This window comes from Amblyomma americanum, chromosome 7, assembly GCF_052857255.1.
Source record: "Amblyomma americanum isolate KBUSLIRL-KWMA chromosome 7, ASM5285725v1, whole genome shotgun sequence".
Classification (NCBI taxonomy): Eukaryota; Metazoa; Arthropoda; class Arachnida; order Ixodida; family Ixodidae; genus Amblyomma; species Amblyomma americanum.
Window position 1 is genome coordinate 121,028,351 of NC_135503.1, and position 21,886 is coordinate 121,050,236.

At 49.3% G+C, this 21,886-nt stretch overlaps 1 protein-coding gene across 1 annotated transcript in view; it reads left to right on the forward strand.

Annotated features, from left to right (window-relative positions):
• The window catches only part of LOC144099516 (P-selectin-like), a 138,955-nt gene extending 120,068 nt beyond the window's left edge, over window positions 1-18,887 (forward strand). Inside the window, exon 6 of the mRNA XM_077632879.1 lies at window positions 18,733-18,887. Coding sequence (XP_077489005.1) covers window positions 18,733-18,872 — 140 coding nt within the window. The 3' untranslated portion in view covers window positions 18,873-18,887. The remainder of the gene's footprint in view (window positions 1-18,732) is intronic.
• The last annotated feature ends 2,999 nt before the right edge of the window (window positions 18,888-21,886 follow it).

The window sequence follows — 21,886 nt, forward strand, 5'->3', positions numbered from 1 at the left end:
TCTACAAGAACTGAACTTCGTTAAATCAAGCCTGAAGCTTACAGCTGATTTCGAGCAGAGAAGTCGACCCCAATTTTTGTATGTTTTGGTCCACAAGATAGGCAATCCCCTTTCCTTTTGTGTACATACAAAGCCTGCGCACACCGACTGGTATTTTCATTGTGCTTCGAAACATTCGACTATGCCATAAGCCTCCGTGGTTGCCTCACTTCTTGAGCACGCGATCTGCATCTGCACGTGACAAGATTTGCAAGGTCAGGAGAATGCACCGAGAACTTTCGGACAACACTTACTACAGCCACTTTGTGATGAACGCAGGCAAGTTGGGCATGTTGCCACAACTGCACTACGGATTTCCGGACCCGTGTGCGTAGCATAAGCGATACGCTTCCTCATGTTTTCTCAAGCTATGAGTCGCGCATCGCTCACGTGCCATCGAACAAGCTTCAAAACTTCACGCCAATTACCTACAAGATTATATGACTGGACTGCGATCATGTTTGCATCTTTGAAACTGGGAAATTTCCAAGATGCACGAAGAGGCGTCAAAGCGATGCCAAAAATAACAGGCCTTCCACGAATGCACTTGAGTGCCACGCACATAAAAATAGCCACAGGATTACTTGGAGAGAGGATTTTATCCAATATCGTCATGAGAAATTGCACGAAATATTTGTTCAAGGTTCTTACAGTCTTTGGGCAGCTCCTGTATTTTTTATCAAAAAGAACTGCAGCACAATGCGATTTCGTGTATCTTACCGCCGCCTGAATTCAGTCACGAAAAAAACGTCTACCCGCTTCACGGCATCGTGACGCCATCCAGTGCCTGTTTTTTGCCTCGTGCTTTTCATCTGCCGATGTACTGGCGGGCCTAGAGGCAGATTCCGACGCCCCCAGCGGACAAGGAGAAAAACCGCATTCGTTTCTGTCGAGAGTGTGTTGAGATTTATGTTATGCCCTTAGGTATGTGCAGTGCGCCCGAACTATTAGAGAAATTCATCGATACTATACTATGAGGCTTAAAATGGCACGTTAGTAAGTGTTAATTTGGTGATGTCGTTATCTTTCGCCGGAAATTTCAAGAGCACAATGGGGACCTAGCACTCGTCCTTGACAGCTTGCGCCAAGCTGGCCTTGTTCTCAACTCTAAGAAGTACCGTTCCGGCGAGCGTGCAGGCATTCGTGCTGGGTCACCACAACGATAGAGAAGGCGTGCGCCCTAACCTTCAGAGGACGGCGGGCGATGCAGCGTTTCCACAACCCCAGATTTGAAGGGCCTTCTCTGTTTCTTAGGGTTGTCCCCATATTTCCGACACTTTGTGCTTAGTTTTTCTGACATCGTCAGCCCGCTCACATGCCTTCGACACAAAGACGGTCCGTGCGAGGGGACCTCTGAATGCGACTCGTCTTTCCGCGGGCTGAAGTTTCTCCAAACATCACTTCCTCCATTTTACGGCTCTTCAACTCATCTGTTTCGACTAAAGTGCATACGGACTCATGTAGTGTCGGCATCGGTGCTATACTCGTTCAACTCTATGATTAGCGAGAACATCTTTTTGCTTACGCCAGCCGGTCTCTCACCACATGAGATCTGGTAGAGGTGCGAAACAAAGCCCATGTGGCCAGCTGTCGCTTCGTCCTGGGAAACTGCCGAATTTCTCTTGAATGCTGTTGGAACGACAGATGGTGCACGGTTCTCTTGCGGCAGAAATTCTTCTTCACGATAACGTCCTTCTGTAAAAAGGACTACAATTTCAACTTGAAATTTCCTGCAATGAGACGATTTCGTTTTCCAGGCGTTGTATCTCAGCGACCAAGCGCCGCTGTCGTGCGAAACAGATGACGCTTAATGGCGTTGCGACCCTGCCGTCGACACGTCGTTCGACTCCACGGTGACCCCAAGTAAAAAGGATGTCTCGCTCGGAACGTGCCTGCGGAATATTTCCCACGCTAGGCTCGGAGGGGGGGGGGGGGGGGGGGGGGCAGGATGCCCTTCCCTTTGACTGCTTCCCCGCGAGAAGCGACCGACGATGGACAGACGACAGCAGGGGAAGAGGGTAACGGTGCCTTCAAGCAATTAACCGCGTCCGACCGGAGGCGGCCTGGAGAGAGCCCGCCGCAGTTGTGGCCCGCGGTGCGAAATAGCAGCGAACTTGCGAATCCTTCACGCCCATTCCCACGAGTGCCTCGGCTTGCTACATGATGTGCAACTTTTCCAATTTTGAAGAAATGTGCCTCGTGTTCAATTGGCCACCGCCTGGTGAAGGGTCGGAACCTTACGGTATTTAACAAGCGTCCTTTGTGAGAACGACCGTTCTAGCACACCCTGGCGACAAGGCTTGTCGAGTCGCTTGACGCATGCACTCAAACTTTGTGACTGTTCACTCTTTCTTAGTAATGGAAATAAGTTTCCCCAAAGTGCCATTAAACCTGATTGTTCTTGTTCTGCCGAACTTCCAGTTCCATCTTGCCACAGAACGAAGGCTCGCACACGCTACCCACGGAGCCCGGGTTCAAGTTAACCCCTACCCCACGACAATGGTTCCAAAAGTTCACCATCATGGCCGTGCTTCGGTGGTGCGCCGACAAGCGCTCGTGGCATGCAGACTTTGTCGGAGTATTTCCCCGCAGACTTGTAGACTACGGCGATCTCGATCTCTTGGAGTCTCAGGCTCCATCAGGTGAGGCGGCCGGTGGGATCCTTCGTATGGGCAAGCCGGCACTGCCCGTGGGACTCGCTTCCAACTTTGAACGATCGACCGTGCAGTTACGGGTGGAATTTGGATGTGCGCAAAGACAATAGCGAGGCCTCTCGGTGAGCGAATCGTTAACCTCAGCACTGGACAGGGAACGACCAGTGCATGCAATTACTTTTCTCATGCGGTCGTTTTTCTGAAGCAGGACCGCACCTAGGCCCACGCTGCTTGCGTGGGTATGAATTCTTGTCACGGCGTCGCCGTGAATGTGCGCAAACTCCGGAGCGCCTAAGGACATTCAGACAAGCCACTGGAGGGCAACTCCGCACCACCCGCGGTCGAACGGCCTTGCGGAACGCATGAATAAGACCATCGCAGACATGCTTGCCTTTATCTTGATACCGGATCGCAATGCCTGAAAGGTCGTCCTCCCCTTCATCACCTTCGCCTCAACATTATTGCCGTGCACAAGACGATCCAGGCGACACTTTTTGTTCGTTCACGGGAAGGAGACAACAGCCACGTTTGACTCCGTTCTCCGAAACGTCACAGAGAAATATAACTTCTACGTTGCCAGTTCAGCGCGCAGAAGCCGGACGGCTGGTCCGACTACGGCTCAAAGGCCGGCAGGGTAGCAACGCCCGACCCTACAATTACGGCGAGGCGACGCAGAGTAACGAGGCAGGTGACAGAATCTGGGTGTGGACGCCAATCCGCCTGCGAGGACATAACGAAAAACTGCTATGACATCATTTCAGACCTTAGAGAACACATGGCAGAATAAAAGAAGTGGACCAAGTCATTCTCAATAGGGCGAGAACATCGCAGCGGCGTCACGCACGCCGAGAAGTGGAGCATGTCGTGCGTCTGTCTGAAACCCTATTACGTGCGGTAATGTACTGTGTGCATTTTAAGCGCTTATTTCGTCGTCTGAAGCTTGCAGATGTACGCTGCTGTTTTCATTTTCAGTGTTTATTCTCGCTACTTTTCGTTTTCATTTTAAGCATAGGGCCCATGCTTACTAAAGAGGCGGGTAATGGCGCGAAGCTTTGCAATATTTGTTCGTTCAGACTCTAAGCCGCAAGCACGCGACTATACAATCTTGTTCGTGATGATTGATGTGCCCAGATTTATCTTAGGTATATGCAGCCCTCTACAGCTACATCTACCTTGTTCGAGATTGTTGAATGTTTTTCAGCGCCTTATCTCGAATATCTACGGATTATGAACACCATCTTCCGCAAACGAGAGAACAGGAAGCAGACCTGGAAGAGCCGCAATGGCGAGACAAAACATTAAATCGACTTCGTGCTATGCGCTCAATCTAGCATCGTTCAGGATGGCACCCACAGAATGGCAAGGTCTCCAATAAGGTTAGACTTGAAGAGGCAGCGGAAGAAGCTAGTGAACAGGAGTTAGCGGTAAGAGGGAAATTTGAGGAGTTCAGGATATCGCTGTAGAAGAGATATTCAACTTTAACTGGGGAAGACGATCTTAATGTTCATACAGTGAACAATAATATAACAGCTATCATTATGGAGTGCGCACTAGAAGTATGCAGTAGGACTGTTCGACAGGATACCTCCAAGCGATCTATGGAGACGGAAGATCTAACTAAGAAACGTCAAAGCAAGAGGGCGTCTAACCGTACAGACAGTATACAACTATAGCAGAGCTATCGACGTTAATAAATAAGCGCAAGATAGCCAGCATAAAAAAGTTTAATATCGACAGAATCGAGCATGCTGTAAAGAACGGAGGTAGCCTAAAAGCGTTGACAAGAAAACTAGGCATAGGTAAAAATCAGGTGTATGCGTTAAGAGACGAGGAGGGCAACGTCATTAGCAATATGAATAAGATAGATAAAGTAGCCGAAGGGTTCTACAGAAATCTACTCAGTAGCCAATGTAATCAGAACGTTAACGAGAGAGGCGGTAGCGCACAGCAATGCGTCATCCTGGAAGGAATGAAAGATGAAGTAAAGAAAGCCTTAGCGGAGCAATGGAAAGAGAAAAAGCAGCTCGTGAGGATCAGTAAACAGCAGATCTGTTGAAGGAAATAGGGGAGACTACGCTACCAAAACTGTCCACCCTGTATACGCAATGCCTTACGACGTCGATCGTACCAGAAGCTTGGAAGAACAGAAACATTACCTTAGTTCATAAGAAAGGAGATGCCAAGGACTTGAAAAATTACAGATCGATCAGCTTACTGTCCGTTGCCTACAAGGTATTTACTAAGGTAATCCCTAATAGAGTCAGGACTACCTTGGAATTTAATCAACCAAATGATCAGGCAGGCTTTTCTAAAGGACATTCCAAAAGAGATCATATTCAAGCTATCAATCAGGCGATAGAGAAATGCGCAGAATATAATCAACCCCTATACATAGCCTGCATTGATCACGAGAAAGCATTCGAATCATGGGAGACCTCAGCAGTCATACATGCATTGTGAAATCAGGGTGTAGAAGAACCTTAGATCAAATTACTGGAAGATATTAATTTAGGAACTGCACAGCTACCATAGTCCTCCTTAAAGTCAGCAATAGAATTTTAATAAGGAAGGGCGTCAGGCGGGAGAGGCATGATCTCGCCAATGCTATTCACCACCTGTTTGCATGAGGTATTCAGAGGCCTGAATTGGAAGCAGTTAGGGATAAGAGTTAATGCACAATACCTAAATGAGCTGCGATTCGCTGATGACATTGCCTTGCTGAGTCACTCAGGAGATGAACTGCAAAGCATAATCAAAGAGTTAGGCAGGCAGAGCAGAACGGTGGCTCTAAAGATAGACATCCATAAAACCAAAGTAATGTTCAACAGTCTATCTAGGGAACAGCAGTTTACAATTGGTAGCCAGGTGCTGGAAGTGGTAAAGAAATATGTCTACTTAGGGCAGGTAGTGACCACTGATCCGGGTAGTGAGAGAGAAATGCCTAGAAGAATAAGAATGGGGTGGAGCGCATATGACAGGTTCTCTCAGATCGTGAATAGCAGTTTGCCAATATCCCTCAAGAAAAAAGTATAAAAAAGCTGTATCTTACAGGTACTGACCTAATGGCAAGAAACGTGAAGACTATCGAATAGGGTTCTGCCTAAGTTAAGGACAACGCAGCGAGCCACGGAAAGAAAATGATAGGTGCACCGTTAAGAGACCGGAAACGAGTAGAGTGGGTGAGGGAACAAACGCGTGTTAATGACACCCTCGTCGAAATCAAAGGAATGAATTGGCTTGGGCAGGGCATGTAATGCGAAAGCAAGATAACCGCTGGTCCTTAAGGCTAACGGAGCGGATTCTGAGAGAAAGCAAGCGTTGCAGGGGGCGGCAGACGGGTAGGTGGGCGGGTGAGATTAAGAAGTTTGCTGGCATAGGGCGGGCGCAGCTGGCAAAGGACAGGATTAATTGGAGAGGCATGAGAGAGGGTTTTGCCCGGCAATGGGTGTAGTCAGGTTGATGATGATGATGGTAATCTCGAAAATTCTTCGATAGCTTTAACCTGACCGCGGACGAAAGCCGCGGTACTTCTCTTGTCTTGGTCTATGGGGGTTTAACGTCCCAAAACGACTCGGGCTGTAAGGGACGCCGTAGGGAAGGCTCCGGAAATTTGGACCACCTGGGGTTAAACCACCACTGACATCACACAGTGCAGAGTGCAGAATTTCGCCTCCATCGAAATTCGACCGCCGCGGCCGTGATCGAACTCTCGTCTTTCAGTCGAGCAGCCGAGCACCATAAGCACTGAGCCACTGGGGCGGCTTAAATAAGCAACGGGTTTTAAATCTGTTGAAGTCATGTCATTTAAGCGCGGACTAATAAGCTTGAGGCCATAAATATTCGTGTCATTTCCTCGGGAACTGCAGCGAAAAGGTAGAAGGACACAAACGAAGAAAACTTGAATGACAAGGAACAGCTAAGTAATTGAAAGCACGGAAAAAAAACTCGTAAATGACTTAGCAACAGACAATGTCTTTAAAAGGCGCACCGTTTTAATTGACCGTTCATGAAAGAGATTTTCAGAAGGTGCACCGTTTTAATTGACCGTTCATGAAAGAGATTTTCATTAATGATGTGTCCAAAAAAGCATTCACAAGTCTTCACAATACTTTTTAGTATTATCAGCCTGTTCAGTAAATTGGGGTTCGTAATAATGCTTTTCTAAGGGTTTTGTTATTTAGGGCATACCCAGCAATTGTGGACAAAAAAAAATTTATGGGGAACCATTTATGAACGCAATTTTTATGTAATGAAACATTCCACGACAACAATCAATATATCCGCAGATCACCCGATGGCAGTCAAGAACTTTTTTTTCGCTCTTAATGTTCTTGCTGTTCTCGAAAGCCTTCCCTATTGGTTTTTTATTGGAGGCTTAACGATTCGATGCGACCAAAAGAAACATTTTAAAAGAAAAATTTTGATACATATCAGAAGAACGGTCCATTGCCTTCATTATCGCCGTAAAGTAGCTTACAATGATTCAAATTTCGAAAATTTTAATTCGAAGTGGCTGACTTGACACCAGTGCGAGCTTATTATAGCATTAAAGTATAAAGGGCAGAATGATTTCATTGCCTACTCATGGTCAGAAACAGAAAAACTGGCGGACCGACTGGTCTGCCAGTGCCAAATTTAGTTCAATCAAAACCACCGCAGCGGTGGCCAAGTGGTTGAGCATCCGTCTCGCATGCGGGAGGTGCGGGGTTCGATCCCCAGTGCCGCCGGGTACCCACCGGTGATACAATGGGTACAAGCTTTCCCCTGGTCTGGTGCTCGGCTTATTTAGGGTGAAATGCTTGGGAAATGGGTCTTCGACCCCACCTTGAGAGTTTGAAAAATACCTTGTGCCATGGCGCTCCTTGGCCATATATGCCCTCGCGCCATAAAAATCCATCAGTAAGATAAGTTCAATTAAAACCATTATTGAATCAGAGCGAATCAAGTCGTTTCGAGCTGAACATAACAAAATTGGAAGACGGTCAATAAGGCTAATAATGACCCCTGAGACATGCAACAAGGTGAAAGTAGATAAATCACGCTTTAAAGTGCACTTTTTTCAAATTAGCACAGCCTATTTGGGAACGTAAGCAGTGACTCAAAATCATACCTGTTGGAACAATCAAATAGAGAAAGGAAAGACTGCTGTCAAGTAAGATAGAAACGTCACCAAAAACTATATTGTCCTTATTTTCGGAAGACATTTTCATAAAGATGTCACTGAGGTTAACAATTTCAGAAACAGATAATAGAGGCCAATAAGTGCAGCGAAGTATGATGTCATTATATAAACCAGTGAAAAATGTTCAGTGCATACTGATTCGCTGGGTGTTACGTTGAAGGAAATATGATGTCAACGTAAGTGAGGTATGCAGGTGAGATTAAGATGGCAGTACCACGATGACTACTGGAAGAGCAATAAAAATGATAATAATATCAATGCCTTTATCCGCACGACAAATACTGTCGCGAATAAGAATCTGGCAGCGGTGCGGGATTGTGCGCTCGAACTAGGCCAGCAGCCTTTAAATTTGCCCTTGTTCATCGCGCCTCATTCTTCGGCTGGCCCGCACATAATATTTGGTGTAAGGTACTGGGTAATCATCCGCATCCTGGCCCTAAAGCTTTGGCGTCCTACATCAGCCGTGGTCGTCGGCCTTGAGTTCTTGGCCTGCGACCCTCGGCAATGCCCTAGCCTTCCAGACCCGAACCGACCTGGCCCGTCCCACGCGCATGCCACCCTATACGACGAACTGCACCCGACGCAAGGACCCGACCTTACGACTCCACCGACACGAGACGCCCATTACATATTGCCCTGCCCATGCCGTTCGGCCGTTGGCTCCTGGCAACCTGCGGCACGGAAGCTTCGTGGACCGGTACTCATTTTCTCATCTCTCTCATCGTGGCGGCCACCAATTCACTATCTTGCCAGTTCTCTTGAACCGTTGATGAAGGGCATCGCCATTCCCCAGGTCCCTTCGTCGGTGTCTTCTATTTACGATAAGGCCGAAAGCTCGGGGGCCACGGGCGGTGTCACGAAGAAGCCGGCAGGAACGCGGGGCGGAGCGCTCGCGCTATGCCAGCAGCCGTTAAATCTTCTCTTGTCCATCGTTCATCGCGCCTAAATCTTCTGCTGGCCGCCACGTCACAATACATCAAACAGCAAAACGCTGCTACTCAGCGTGATACAGAGCATCAGTCTGCACTACTTTTCACAGGTAAGCCGGAACGAATGTAAAGCAGCACCGCCGGTCGTCGCTCTCAGAACCGCGAAACTTGCAAGCAGCGGAAGCACCAGCGCGCCACTAACAACGCCTCGAACAAAGCCGGCACAGCAGTCAATCCTGTAATGGGAAACAACGGCAGAGTACACATCATCGAAAGATCAGCGTGCGCCACTTCTTGAGGTTGGTTTGATATTGTTCGTAATATCTTCACTCGCTGTCGCTGCTGCTATTCATTTGAATTATATGACCACTGATGCATCCTGCGTGTTCCGCGTGCAAAAGCCCTGAGTACAGGGAGGTATGGCTATTAGCTGCTGCTCCTGCACTAACTGTTACCATGCAGGAACCTGCTGTGATGCCACGAACGAGTACTAAGGTCTAAAAAAGAAGCCCTGAAAAATTCGATTTGCATTAACTGCCGCGTCACGTCACGTCAAACGTTACGCGTTACACGTCTGACAGCACAAAGGCTGAAAGCGGCAATAAGAGCATAGATGCTACCAAAATAGCTGTGAGCCTTTGCATTCTAAATGCAAAGCTATATCAGCTCCTGCAGCTAACAGCGCCATTAGATGATATAGAACAGTCAGCGAAGCACATGTCCATACGTTTGACGATGTCACGAAGGGACTTACCAAAAATAAACAGAAATAAAGTCGCTCAGGATTCGGGAGGATAATGTTGACAAAGAGATAGTTATCGAAACTCAGAAGCAGCTACAGGAAGCTATCAATGGCCTTGAATGGCGCAGCAGGCGCCTTAATCTAGAATTTTACGGAATTTCTGAGAGGTCTGAAGAAGACCTTCACCAAAGAGTCAGCAAATTTTCCCCTTGTTTTAGACGTCCCTGTCCTGGCGCAGAATGACATCTCAGCTGAACACTAACTTCCAGCAAAGCCAGACAAGGTACACGGATGATTAATTGTTCGCTATCACCGCCAGACAGGTATGGACATGTGGCTGGCTAAGCGGAAAATACTGAAGCGAAAAGCAAGTCGTGTATTCTCGAGAACATGGCCAGGCACAATCGTGACCTGCTTTGATGTCTGAAAAACTGGACGAAGGCAAGAGGCTTCTGCTTTCTGTAACATTCAAATGGTAAAATCCTACTGCGGAAAGGTACTGGAGGGACAGGCATCGTTGTGAACTCCTGCGGGCAGCTTATCGAACTTGAACGCTAGGTTGATCCTTTCAAAGAAACTGTGCTAAAACGTGATAAGGTTGTGATACCGTATGCTTTTTTTTTCAGATTTCAATGCAGAAAAAACTTTTTCTTTCTAATTTTATTTGCTGGTCTGCTAGGTCGAAAGGCGATGAGCTGGATATGTTTTAGCAGATTTTAACTTTGATTTTCATGTGCGGCTTTAGAAACAAACCTGGTATGATCAAGAATCAGAAATCGTCATACTACAATCATAATATCACTTTTTTTTGTTACATATGATAGCATGTGGGTTGTTGGCGTCTGTGTTCTTGTGCGTCCGACCTCCAAGTGTTATATTGAATGTGAATTTACTGTTGTTACGGATGATCATAAAGCCCTAGGAATCCGTCATGGCATGCACATGTTCGGGGGTTACACAGGCTGCCCATTGGTTGCTTTACTAGCTTGTGTGCATTGTTTTTTCAACACGTGTTTGTTTTTGCAATTTAAAACAATGTACAACTTGTAGAAAGTTACTTCAACGCCAATGTACTCGGAAGGGATGCAAAAGAATCTCACTTTTCTTCAACTGTTAGCCTAAATGGGTTTCATATACATATAAGCGCTACAATATTCACTACAACATCTGCTACACGTATAAGCTTCTCCCACTTATTAAGACAGACGTCATATCCACCAATATAAGTGACCACTACTCGCTCTATATGCTTGTAAGAGGAATAAATAAAACCAAAAAAGAAAAAGCACATGCTTTTCGAGACATATCGCAGAGTAGCCTATCTTGGTTTAGGGAGACTATCAAGAACTTTGCATGGGACCTAGTGCATCGCGCACTTAACCCGGAGGAAGCATATCAAGAGTTTTTATATGTAATTTTGCGCAATTACAGCTGTTGTTTTCCTGCCAGTACCGTGCATAATTCATGAAGGAGTCGTGAACCCTGGCTAAGCCCGAAAATGTTAGAAAAGATTACCATAAAAAGTCACCTCTGTGAGAAGTTGATTGATACTTAGGACCAAAATGTTTGTAACAGATAAAAGCATCTACTGAACACACTTGTTATTGTATTGAGAAAAACAAGGGCAGAAAATTACCATGCCTTATTTTTTCGCAACATAAATCGATCACATTTACTGTCAAAAAAGAACTCAATTCTGCCGCGGCTGGGAAAAAAAGCACAATCCAAATAATCTCTCAAGCTGGTGCAACGCTCTGCGGAGCTCGGATGGCGAACCCCTTGATGACTTTTGCACAAATCAATTCCCAACAGTGCCAGAAAGCGATAATTTAACCAAAAGGTGAATGATAACAAAGGAGCATTCTCTCTTTTATCCGCAGCTAACGAACGCTGAGTCAAGTCTACCCTTTCGACCTTCAGCATTAGTAGTGCTTGCGACTACTAAAGCAACAACGTATGTAGCGAACCTTATAGAAGCGCTTTTTACATATATAACTTGCTGTTATCAACGGGAGTATATCTAGACATGATGAAAGTTGTTAAAGATATGTAATATATAAAGGTGATGACAAACTTGTGTTAAAGAAATGGAAAAAAATGAAAATTGATTTTTGAGCAAGGGAAATAGCGTATTAACTGTCTCACGTATCTCAATGGATACCCACAACGTGCCGTAAGGAAAGGGTAAAGACGGGAGTGAATGAAGAAAGGAAGGAAGAGGAGCCCTATTGGAGAGCTTCGGAATAATTTCGACCACCTGTGGATTTTTAACGTGCACAGGCATCGCACGTTAAAGATGCCCAGGTGGTCTAAAGAGCAGCAGGCTCATTTCAATCCTCCAAGTTTTTTAAGCCGTTTTAACAACTTGTACAAATTAGACTGATCATTTTCTATTCTATATGTTTTCTATTCTTTGTTTATATTCTTTGTTAAACAGATTTCAACATGGAATCTGAAGAAACTATTCAACCGAAACAGCGTTATAAAAGAAAAATAATTAATTCTATAGAATTTTTAAATAATCTTTTCACATTAGGAATTTAGATACATCTGTCGAAGGCATTTGATACCATCTGTCATGGCATGTTAATTCACAACCTTTTTACGGCGTTCATTGCATTGCGCATGATCTGTGCAAATATTATTAATTCATGGCGATGTGACGTTCCCACCTGTCGGGGGTCAGTCACAGAATCTACGGGTCCTGCTGAAGCAAGGAGAAATGAGCCAACAAGGCGGTAACCCGGCAAAACAATATCTGTTCTTCTCTGCCTGAAGGCGTTACTGGCGGTCCACTCACCGCTGGCTTTCAGAAGCCTCTGGTTGTAGGTCCGGCAGATCGGGGTTCCACTCCAACCGTCTCGCGTCGGCGGGCCGCGGCTGCTTCGGCTCTCCCGGGGTCTGCCTCTCTTCCCGGCGTCTCTCGGCTGGCGGTGCTGTGACGGGTCGAGGCCATAGGACTCTTGGGCGTTTCGGCTGGCGGTCAGTTTGCTACGGACGCTGAGGTCCGGCTTCGCTGACTATAGACCATCGCGATATCTTGCGTCCGTTCGCCTCGCCAGTCTCTGCTCGACCTCTTTCCTTTGTCTTCCCGGCCCCGCCGCGTCTCTCCGGAGATTCCCTTTCTCTCTCTTTCTCTCTCTCTCTTTGTAATCCTCGCCCAACGGTTTTTCGTCGTCGCTGCTCACACAGCCGACCAAAGCCACCCGCCAAACTTCTAGGAATCCGCGGATGTTACGACGGGAAGGCCGATGGCGCCGTTGGAGATGGGTCGAAGGGGATCAGGTGTCCCTCGGAGGGCGACGCTTCTCTGCAGTCAGTCCGTCCGGAGCCAGCCGCCGACCTCCTCCGCCACCTCGAGCCATTACGCAGCCCGTCGTGTCCGCTGCTAGTAAGGTCGCCTGTCGGCCTGCACACACAAACGCACAAACGAACCCGTCTTTGCGCGCCAGTGGGGGGGGGGGGGGGGGGAGCACGGCACAAACCGCAGGGAAGACTGCGGTTGCGTAGGGCACCGCGCGCAGCCTCTCCTCTTTAGCCGTCTGGCTATCTTTGCACATCTGTCTTCTGCATCGCTCGCCGCATTCCCCACCACCGTGTTCGCCGACATGTCTGGGCCGATAAATTTGAAGGCAGGGCAAAATTTTTGGGCACTGGTCGCCGGGTTAGTTCTTTTCAGCAATGCCGGGGCCTCCCGTATGCGGCCCTTCACAACCCCCTCTTATTACAAAGAAATTTTCTGCGAAAATTTTGCATTCACTTTACTCTCACAGCACACTGTTCGTCGCACATTTCTCAACTCCATCTTTCACAGCACCACGTTATTAACGGGCCAGTAACTCCATCAGGCAGAGCAAATTAATATAACCAAACAAAACAACAAATCCAGGTCCGCTCTTATTGTAAATCACCAGGCATTCACGCATGACAGCTCAGAGACAAAATTTTGCTGCTAAGACGAGAATATGTAGCCAGTCAGTCATCCTCATAGTTCAATGGTCGCAGCAACTCACAGACTCCCCTTACGTCATGCTGTCCACGAAAATGTTACGTGAGATCAGGAGGTGGTCCATGCAATTATTTCACCCTCGGTGTCTTTCTCCACTGGCAGTTTCTACAGTGTTCTGCCACATCCTGCCTCAGTCCATGCCAGAAATAGCCTTCGCTAACTGCCCGGCGGGTATTTTGAAAGCCTAAATGTCCTCCGCCCTCCATATCATGGCATAACCTCACCACTTCACTTCTCATTTGCAAAGGGACAACAGCTCTGCCTGCGGCCCCGTGCGCTTTGTCTCTGTAACGGAGTATACCACAAGAGTCCAAATGATAAAAACCCGACTCTTTCCCTTCTGAGCTGTTGCACACGTTTATCAATTTTAGGACAGACGGATCTTTCCTTTGCCATTTGTACAGGCGGGTTCGCTCAATCGCAGGGGGAACATTGATTACTCTGGCGTCCGCCGCGCTGCTGAGCGCGTCTGCATAGCGATTGCTCTCCCTTGCCTCGCACAGCCCTTCTGCTTTGCCCGCGCATTGGCTCACTACTGCTTCTGAACGCCCTCGCTCGTGATGGCCGTCAGTAGAGGTTCTATCTCTTCCTCAACAGCTTCACGGCTGCCCTCGCCTTCCTCCGTACGCCGCTCGTAACACGCCGTGTGATCTCAAATGCGCCCGCGCGATACCTGACGCATACGACAACAACGTGAGGTATGCCCGGGCCTGCCGCACGAGAAGCACGCGCCTGATTCGACGCGTCGATTGAATTATCCCGCCTGCCTGGATAGAGGCTCTTCACGTATGCGAATGCTCGTTATGAGCAGCTTCTCCAGTCGATCTAGACGTTCACTAAGCTCACTCATCTCTTCCCCGCTTTCTACACGTCGGACAATATCGGTGTTCGTGCGGGTCACTTCCTCTAACAGCTCTTCTCTAGACGCTACCTCCACCGCCTCTTCGAATGTCTTGGGATCATATGACAGAGCAAACCTCCTCACCGGATCGCGCAGCCCATTCAGAAAAATAGAGGTCAGCTGTTCCTTAAGGATTTCGCGTCTCACTTCACTTTTCGATGCCTCATCGCCACCAACGTCCCCGAAGGCCTCCACCCCGAGCTTACGCAGTCGGCTCGCGAACGAGCGCACACTCTCACCAGCGTTCTGCCTTGCGCTTAGAAACTTCTCAAACTCCCTGTACGCCGTCTCAGTATCCAATCGCTTCAGCGCGAGCGCTTTAAACGATCTGTACGAAGTCACGCCGGCCACCTCCTCATCCAACCACGCAAAGTCTAGAGCCGCCCCGACCATCTTGCACCGCGCCATCCCGATTAACTGTTTCTCCTGCCATCCGCCCAGATTACCAACCTGCTCTCAAATTTGGAGAAAATCTCTTAACTTTGGACAGTTGTCGTTCCCCGTGAACGATGGAAACACAGCTCCCAACAGCATGTGATTTGCTCCTATCACCCCTTCGTGAAGACTCGGTGATTCCTGTAGCGACATGTTGGCCCCTTTCTCCTCGGGTACGAGGGTGAATGGTCTCGCACCACAACTTCAGCAAGATCCCCCCGCTGCCACCACTTGTGACGTTCCCACCTGTCGGGGGTCAGTCACAGAATCTACGGGTCCTGCTGAAGCGAGGAGAAATGAGCCAACAAGGCGGTAACCTGGCAAAACAATATTTATTCTTCTCTGCCTGAAGGCGTAACTGGTGGTCCGCTCACCGCTGGCTTTCAGAAGCCTCTGTATGTAGGTCCGGCAGATCTGGGCTCGACTCCAATCGTCTCGCGTCGGCGGGCCGCGGCTGCTTCGGCTCTCCCGGGGTCTGCTTCTCTTCCCGGCGTCTCTCGGCTGGCGGTACTGTGACGGGTCGAAGCCATAAGACTCTTGGGCGTTTCGGCTGGCGGTCAGTTTGCTACGGACGCTGACGTCCGGCTTCGCTGACTATAGACCAGCGCGATATCTTGCGTCCGTTCGCCGCGCCCGTCTCTGCACGACCTCTTTCCTTTGTCTCCCTGGCCCCGCCGCGTCTCTCCGGAGATTCCCTTTCTCTCTCTCTCTCTCTGGGTAGTCCTCGCCCAACGGTTTTTCGTCGTCGCTGCTCACACAGCCGACCAAAGCCACCCGCCAAACTTCTAGGAATCCGCGGCTGTTACGACGGGAAGGCCGATGGCGCCGTTGGGGATGGGTCGAAGGGGATCAGGTGTCCCTCGGAGGGCGACGCTTCTCTGCAGTCAGTCCGTCCGGTGCCAGCCGCCGACCTCCTCCGCCACCTCGAGCCATTACGCAGCCCGTCGTGTCCGCTGGTAGTAAGGTCGCCTGTCGGCCTGCACACACAAACGCACAAACGAACCCGTCTTCGCGCGCCGGAGGGGGGGGGGGGAGCACGGCGAAAACCGCAGGAAAGACTGCTGTTGCGTAGGGCACTGCGCGCAGCCTCTCCTCTTTAGCCGTCTGGCTGTCTGCACATCTGTCTTCTGCATCGCCCGCCGCATTCCCCCCACCGTCTTCGCTGACATGTCTGAATCGATAAATTTGAAGGCAGGGAAAATGTCTTGGGCACTGGTCTCCGGGTTAGTTCTTTTCAGCAATGCCGGGGCCTCCCGTATGGGGCCCTTCACAGCAAGCAATATGTTTCAGTGGGTGGCCATTGCTCAGAGCTTACGTACATTATAACAGGAGTACCACAAGGAAGTATCTTGGCACTCCTGTTGCTTTCTCTATATTTCAAAGAAATGCCACCACGAGATATTTAGCGGCATACGCCTCACTTGTCAGACACTGAGTTTCTCTCAATCGAACGCGCCACCGCTTGCGCCGATAATTCCACGCTGCTCATCAGGGCCAAAACAGGAGACGTTGAAAAAACCTCTAACCCAATCCAATGCGCGAGCCAAAACTGACACAAATAAGAATTTTAGGCACACTCCTGTATTAATTACTCGAAGCTTCTTTTATCAACAAGTTGGATTCGGTCTGCATCAGTGACACCTCGGTGTCTCTTTTTAGTGGCGGAAGTTGTCTGCTAAGTTTGATTAGATAGGGGTTATTCTAAAGTATTGGCCAGATGCTATCCAGCTGTGTGAAGCTGTTTGAGAGTGTTTACAACGGAAATTTTGACGCATGCGTAGAATCTCTCATTCTTTCATGTTTCGAAGAAATAAAACCAGTTCAGCGCCCGTCCTATCCGTCTTTGTTGAACGCGTTCTTTTTACCGCTATCAAACTTTTCCTTTATTTAAAACCTGAAACGCCATTTTAGACCGAATGGATCAAAATCGTTTACTTGTCTACACTGCACAAACACAAACGGTGCACTTCAGGCAAATGAAGAAAGCTGATGTATTGCCCTAAACTGGTATAGGTACCATTTCCATAGATAATGTCGAATGCATGAAATTTGGGGTTCAGTTCTACTGCAATTCAAGTGGGGCTGACCTATAAATGAACAGCATAAAATATTCTGCAAAATCATTGGCAAGCTTATTATAGGTTAACAACATCCGAACCAGTAAAGTTCTAATTCTTTAATTTTTGTCGAATTTGCTGTTGGTTCAACTTTGAAAACGAGCTTCAAAAGCTGGCTGTGCAGCAGTTGTAATTCAAGATGTAGCTATAAAATTTGCATGGAATCTTTTTGTTGCCAAGTGTAAGATGGAAGCTTTCTGTTGCCAAGTGCAAGATGTTCACGTACGCCGGTTTGTCGGCTCCGGCCGAAAAGCCTAACCGGCTTAAATGAAACATGCCTTGCGTGCTTCGAAAACAAGGTCTTTTTTTTTGTCCCGGCAGTAGAAAGCACCAATGACGTCTTCCTCTTACCGCAGCGGTGGCCAAGTGGTTGAGCATCGGCCTCGCATGCGGGAGGTGCGGGGTTCGATCCCCAGTGCCGCCGGGTACCCACCGGTGATACAATGGGTACAAGCTTTCCCCTGGTCTGGTGCTCGGCTAATTTACGGTGAAATGCTTGGAAAAAGGGTCTTTGACCCCACCTTGAGAAAAAAAAAATACCTTGTGTCATGGCGCTCTTTGGCCTTAGATGCCTTTGCGCCATAAAAATCCATAATCATCAATCATCATCATCGTCTTCCTCTTAATATGAATGCAACGCGGTGAACCATGACAATGTTACTAGACGAGAAAGGGCACATGATAGCATCATCTATTTATTCCAGAAAGGCCGCACATCCTTCACGTTGTGTTGCAAGAGTGCTTTTCATCTCGCTGTTATGGTTCCGAGAATATTGTCTAGTTCGGTACCTGTTTAGAAAGAGGGCACTTTTGAGTGACCAGGGTATTTTCGGCGGCAACCAGTTCACCCTGTTTCGCCTGCAGTTCGTCATACTGTCGGCTCAAAAATTCCACATTGTCACGAAATGAGGTGAATTGACCAGGACTAGGTTCAGGAAACTGCATATTCATTTTTACAGCTAGATCATTCATAAGGACTTGTCTTCGCTGGAAACATATTGCAAAGAATACAGCCTCACTGAGACCTACGCAATGGCGGGCATTACGCAATAAACTTTATAGAACACCAAGGAGCCCAGAAAATTACAAACAAGCTCAAAAAATTAGGCAGCAGCTGCGGCATCAAAGAAAATCATCGAATAGCAACAAAAATGCAATTCACATGCAGTGTTACGAGACGAAACAGCTGTCCTTTCCCCGAAAATTTCCTCTTGTTTGAAATGGGGGCTTCAATCCCACCGCAGGTCGCCAGTGCTGGGGATTGCGCTTCAACGCCACCGGTGCCACCAGAGTTGGAGACGGAGGGGCCATTGAGTAGGCTGACTCGTTCAGCACCGCAGGCCCCAGCTCCGAAGGACGTTGTCGGACTCCGCTAAGTAGGAAACAGTACACTATGTTTATTTGCATTTTACTAGCATGAGGATCAAAAGTGCGGATATATTCGAATGCACACGCGGTCGAGTTATATAGCGTTCATCTTCCCTAGATTCGCCAGGTTGAGGACGCCGTCGCCGGGTGGGAGTGGGCTGAAACTTGAACTTGTTCGCACAAACTCACACCACCGCACCATTATCATCAGACACTTTGGAGGCGGCTCCAAACACGCACCTCACCCTCCCCTTATATACGCTCGCGTTATCACCAAGTCTACAAAAACCCCTCTTGTACCCTCTGCCACCACCCCAAAGCCACTCTCGATCATATCCTTTTCCTCTGCCCGGCAGATCCTCCCCCGCGGGGCCTGAAACACCTTACCACTTGGGAGGCTTGCGAGACCCTACTGCGCTCGGAGGACCCGGCCAAGCAAGCCATCGCCACAGGCCGGGCTGCCAGCGTTAAGAGCCTCCGGGACATGAACATTTGAGTACAGTGGGGCCGTACGGGGGCCCAAGGACCTGCGCGTCCTAAACTCCCATGTATGTAATAAAGTTTCCACCACCACCACCACACGCCCCCGTCACATGTTGAGAGATGGGGATGCCGTCGGAGTAACGTCCTCTGGCCAGCTGAAGGTTCCCTAGCGTTGCTGACACCTGTGCTTTATGATGTGAAGGGCCGCATACGGGAGGCCCCGGCATTGCTGAAAAGAACTAACCCGGAGACCAGTGCCCAAGACATTTTCCCTGCCTTCAAATTTATCGATTCAGAGATGTCAGCGAAGACGGTGGTGGGGAATGCGGCGTGCGATGCAGAAGACAGATGTGCAGACAGCCAGACGGCTAAAGAGGAGAGGCTGCGCGAGGTGCCCTACGCAACCGCAGTCTTCCCTGCGGTTTGCGCCGTGCTCCCTCCCCCCCCCCCCCCCCCCAGCGCGCGAAGACGGATTAGTTTGTGCATTTGTGTGTGCAGGCCGACAGGCGACCTTACTAGCAGCGGACACGAAGGGCTGCGTAATGGCTCGAGGTGGCGGAGGAAGTCGGCGGCTGGCAGCGGACGGACTGCCTGCAGAGAAGCGTCGCCCTCCGAGGGACACCTGATCCCCTTCGACCCATCCCCAACGGCGCCATCGGCCTTCCCGTCGTAACAGCCGCGGATTTCTAGAAGTTTGGCGAGTGCCTTTGGTCGGCTGTGTGAGCAGCGACGACGAAAAACCACTGGGCGAAGATTACCCAGAGAGAGAGAGAAAGGGAATCTCCGGAGAGACGCGGCGGGGGCAGCGGAGACAAAGAAGAGGAGTCGAGCAGAGACGGGCGAGGCGAACGGACGCAAGATATCGTGCTGGTCTATAGTCAGCGAAGCCGGACGTCAGCGTCCGTAGCAAACTGACCGCCAGCCGGAACGCCCAAGAGTCCTATGGCCTCGACCCGTCACAGCACCGCCAGCCGAGAGATGCCGGGAAGAGAGGCAGACCCCGGAAGAGCCGTAGCAACCGCGGCCCGCCGACGCGAGACTATTGGAGTGGAGCCCCGATCTGCCGGACCTACAACAAGAGCCTCCTGAGAGGCAGCGGTGAGCGGATCACCAATTACGCCTTCAGGCAGAGAAGAATAAATATTGTTTTGCCGGGTTACCGCCTTGTTGTCTCATTTCTCCTCGATTCAGCAGGACCCATAGATTCTGTGACTGACCCCCGACAGGTGGGAACGTCACAAGTGGTGGCAGCGGTGGGATTTTCCTCAAGTTGTGGTGCGAGACCATTAACCCTCGTACCCAAGGAGAAAGGGGCCAACATGTCGCTACAGGAATCACCGAGTCTTCACGAAGGGGTCATAGGAGGTAATCAGATGTTGTTGGGAGCTGTGATTCCATCGTTCACGGGGGGCGACAACGGTCTCAAATTAAGGGATTTTTTCCAAATTTTAGATCAGGTTGGTAATCTGGGCGGATGGCGGGAGGAACAGTTAATAGGGATGGCGCGGTGCAAGATGGTCGGGGCGGCTCTAGACTTTGCGTGGTTGGATGAGGAGGTGGCCGGCGTGATTTCGTATAGATCGTTTAAAGCGCTCGCGCTGAAACGATTTGATACTGAGCCGGCGTACAGGAAGTTTGAGAAGTTTGTGAACGCAAGGCAGAACGCAGGTGAGAATGTTCGCTCGTTCGCGAGCCGACTGCGTAAACTCGGGCTGGAGGCCTTCGGGGACGTTGGTGGCGATGAGGCGTCGAAAAGAGAAGTGAGACGCGTAATCCTTAAGGAACAGCTGACATCTATTTTTCTGAATGGGCTCCGCGATCCGGTGAGGAGATTTGCTCTGTCACATGATCCCAAGACATTCGAAGAGGCGGTGGAGATAGCGTGTGGAGAAGAGCTGTTGGAGGAAGTGACCCGCACGAACGCCGCTACGTCCGACGTGTAGAAAGCGGGGAAGAGATGAGTGAGCTTAGTGAACGTCTGGATCGGCTGGAGAAGCTGCTCGTAAAGCGCATTCGGATACGTGAAGAGCCTCCATCCAGGCAGACGGGATAATTCAATCGACGCGTCGAATCAGGCGCGTGCTTCTCGTGCGGCAGGTCCGGGCATACCTCACGTTGTCGTATGCGTCAGGTATCGCGCGGGCACATTCCAGATCACACGGCCTGTTATGGGCGGCGTACGGAAGAAGGCGAGGGCAGCCGTGAAGCTGTTGAGGAAAGAGATAGAACCTCTACTGACGGTCATCACGAGCGAGGGCGTTCAGAAGCGGTAGTGAGCCTATGCGCGGGCAAAGCAGAAGGGCTGCGCGAGGCAAAGGAGAGCAATCGCCATGCAGATGCGCTCAGCAGCGCGGTGGACGCCAGAGTAATCGGTGTTCCCCCTGCGAGTGAGTGAACCCGCCTGTACAAGGAGCAAAGGAAAGATCCGTCTGTCCTAAAATTGATAAACGTGTGCAACAGCTCAGAAGAAAAAGAGTCGGGTTTTTATCATTTGGACTCTTGTGGTATACTCCGTTACAGAGACAAAGCGCACGGGGCCGCAGACAGAGCTGCTGTCCCTTTGCAAATGAGAAGGGAAGTTGTGAGGTTATGCCATGATATGGAAGGCAGAGGACATTTAGTCTTTCAAAACACCCGTCGGGCAGTTAGCGAAGGATATTTCTGGCATGGACTGAGACAGGATGTGGCAGAACACTTTAGAAACTGCCAGTGGAGAAAGACACCGAGAGTGAAAGAATTGCATGGACCACCTCCTGATTTTACGCAACATTTTCGTGGGCAGCATGACGTAAGGAGAGTCTGTAAGTTTCTGCGACCATTGAACAATGAGAGTCACTGACTGGCTGCACATTCTCGTCTTAGTAGCAAAATTTTGTCTCTGAGCTGTCATGCGTGAATGACTGGTGATTTACAATATGAGCGGACCTGGATTTGTTGTTTTGTTTGGTTATACTAATTTGATCTGCCTGATGGAGTTACTGGCCCGTTCATAACGTGGCGCTATGAAAGATGGAGTTGAGAACTCTG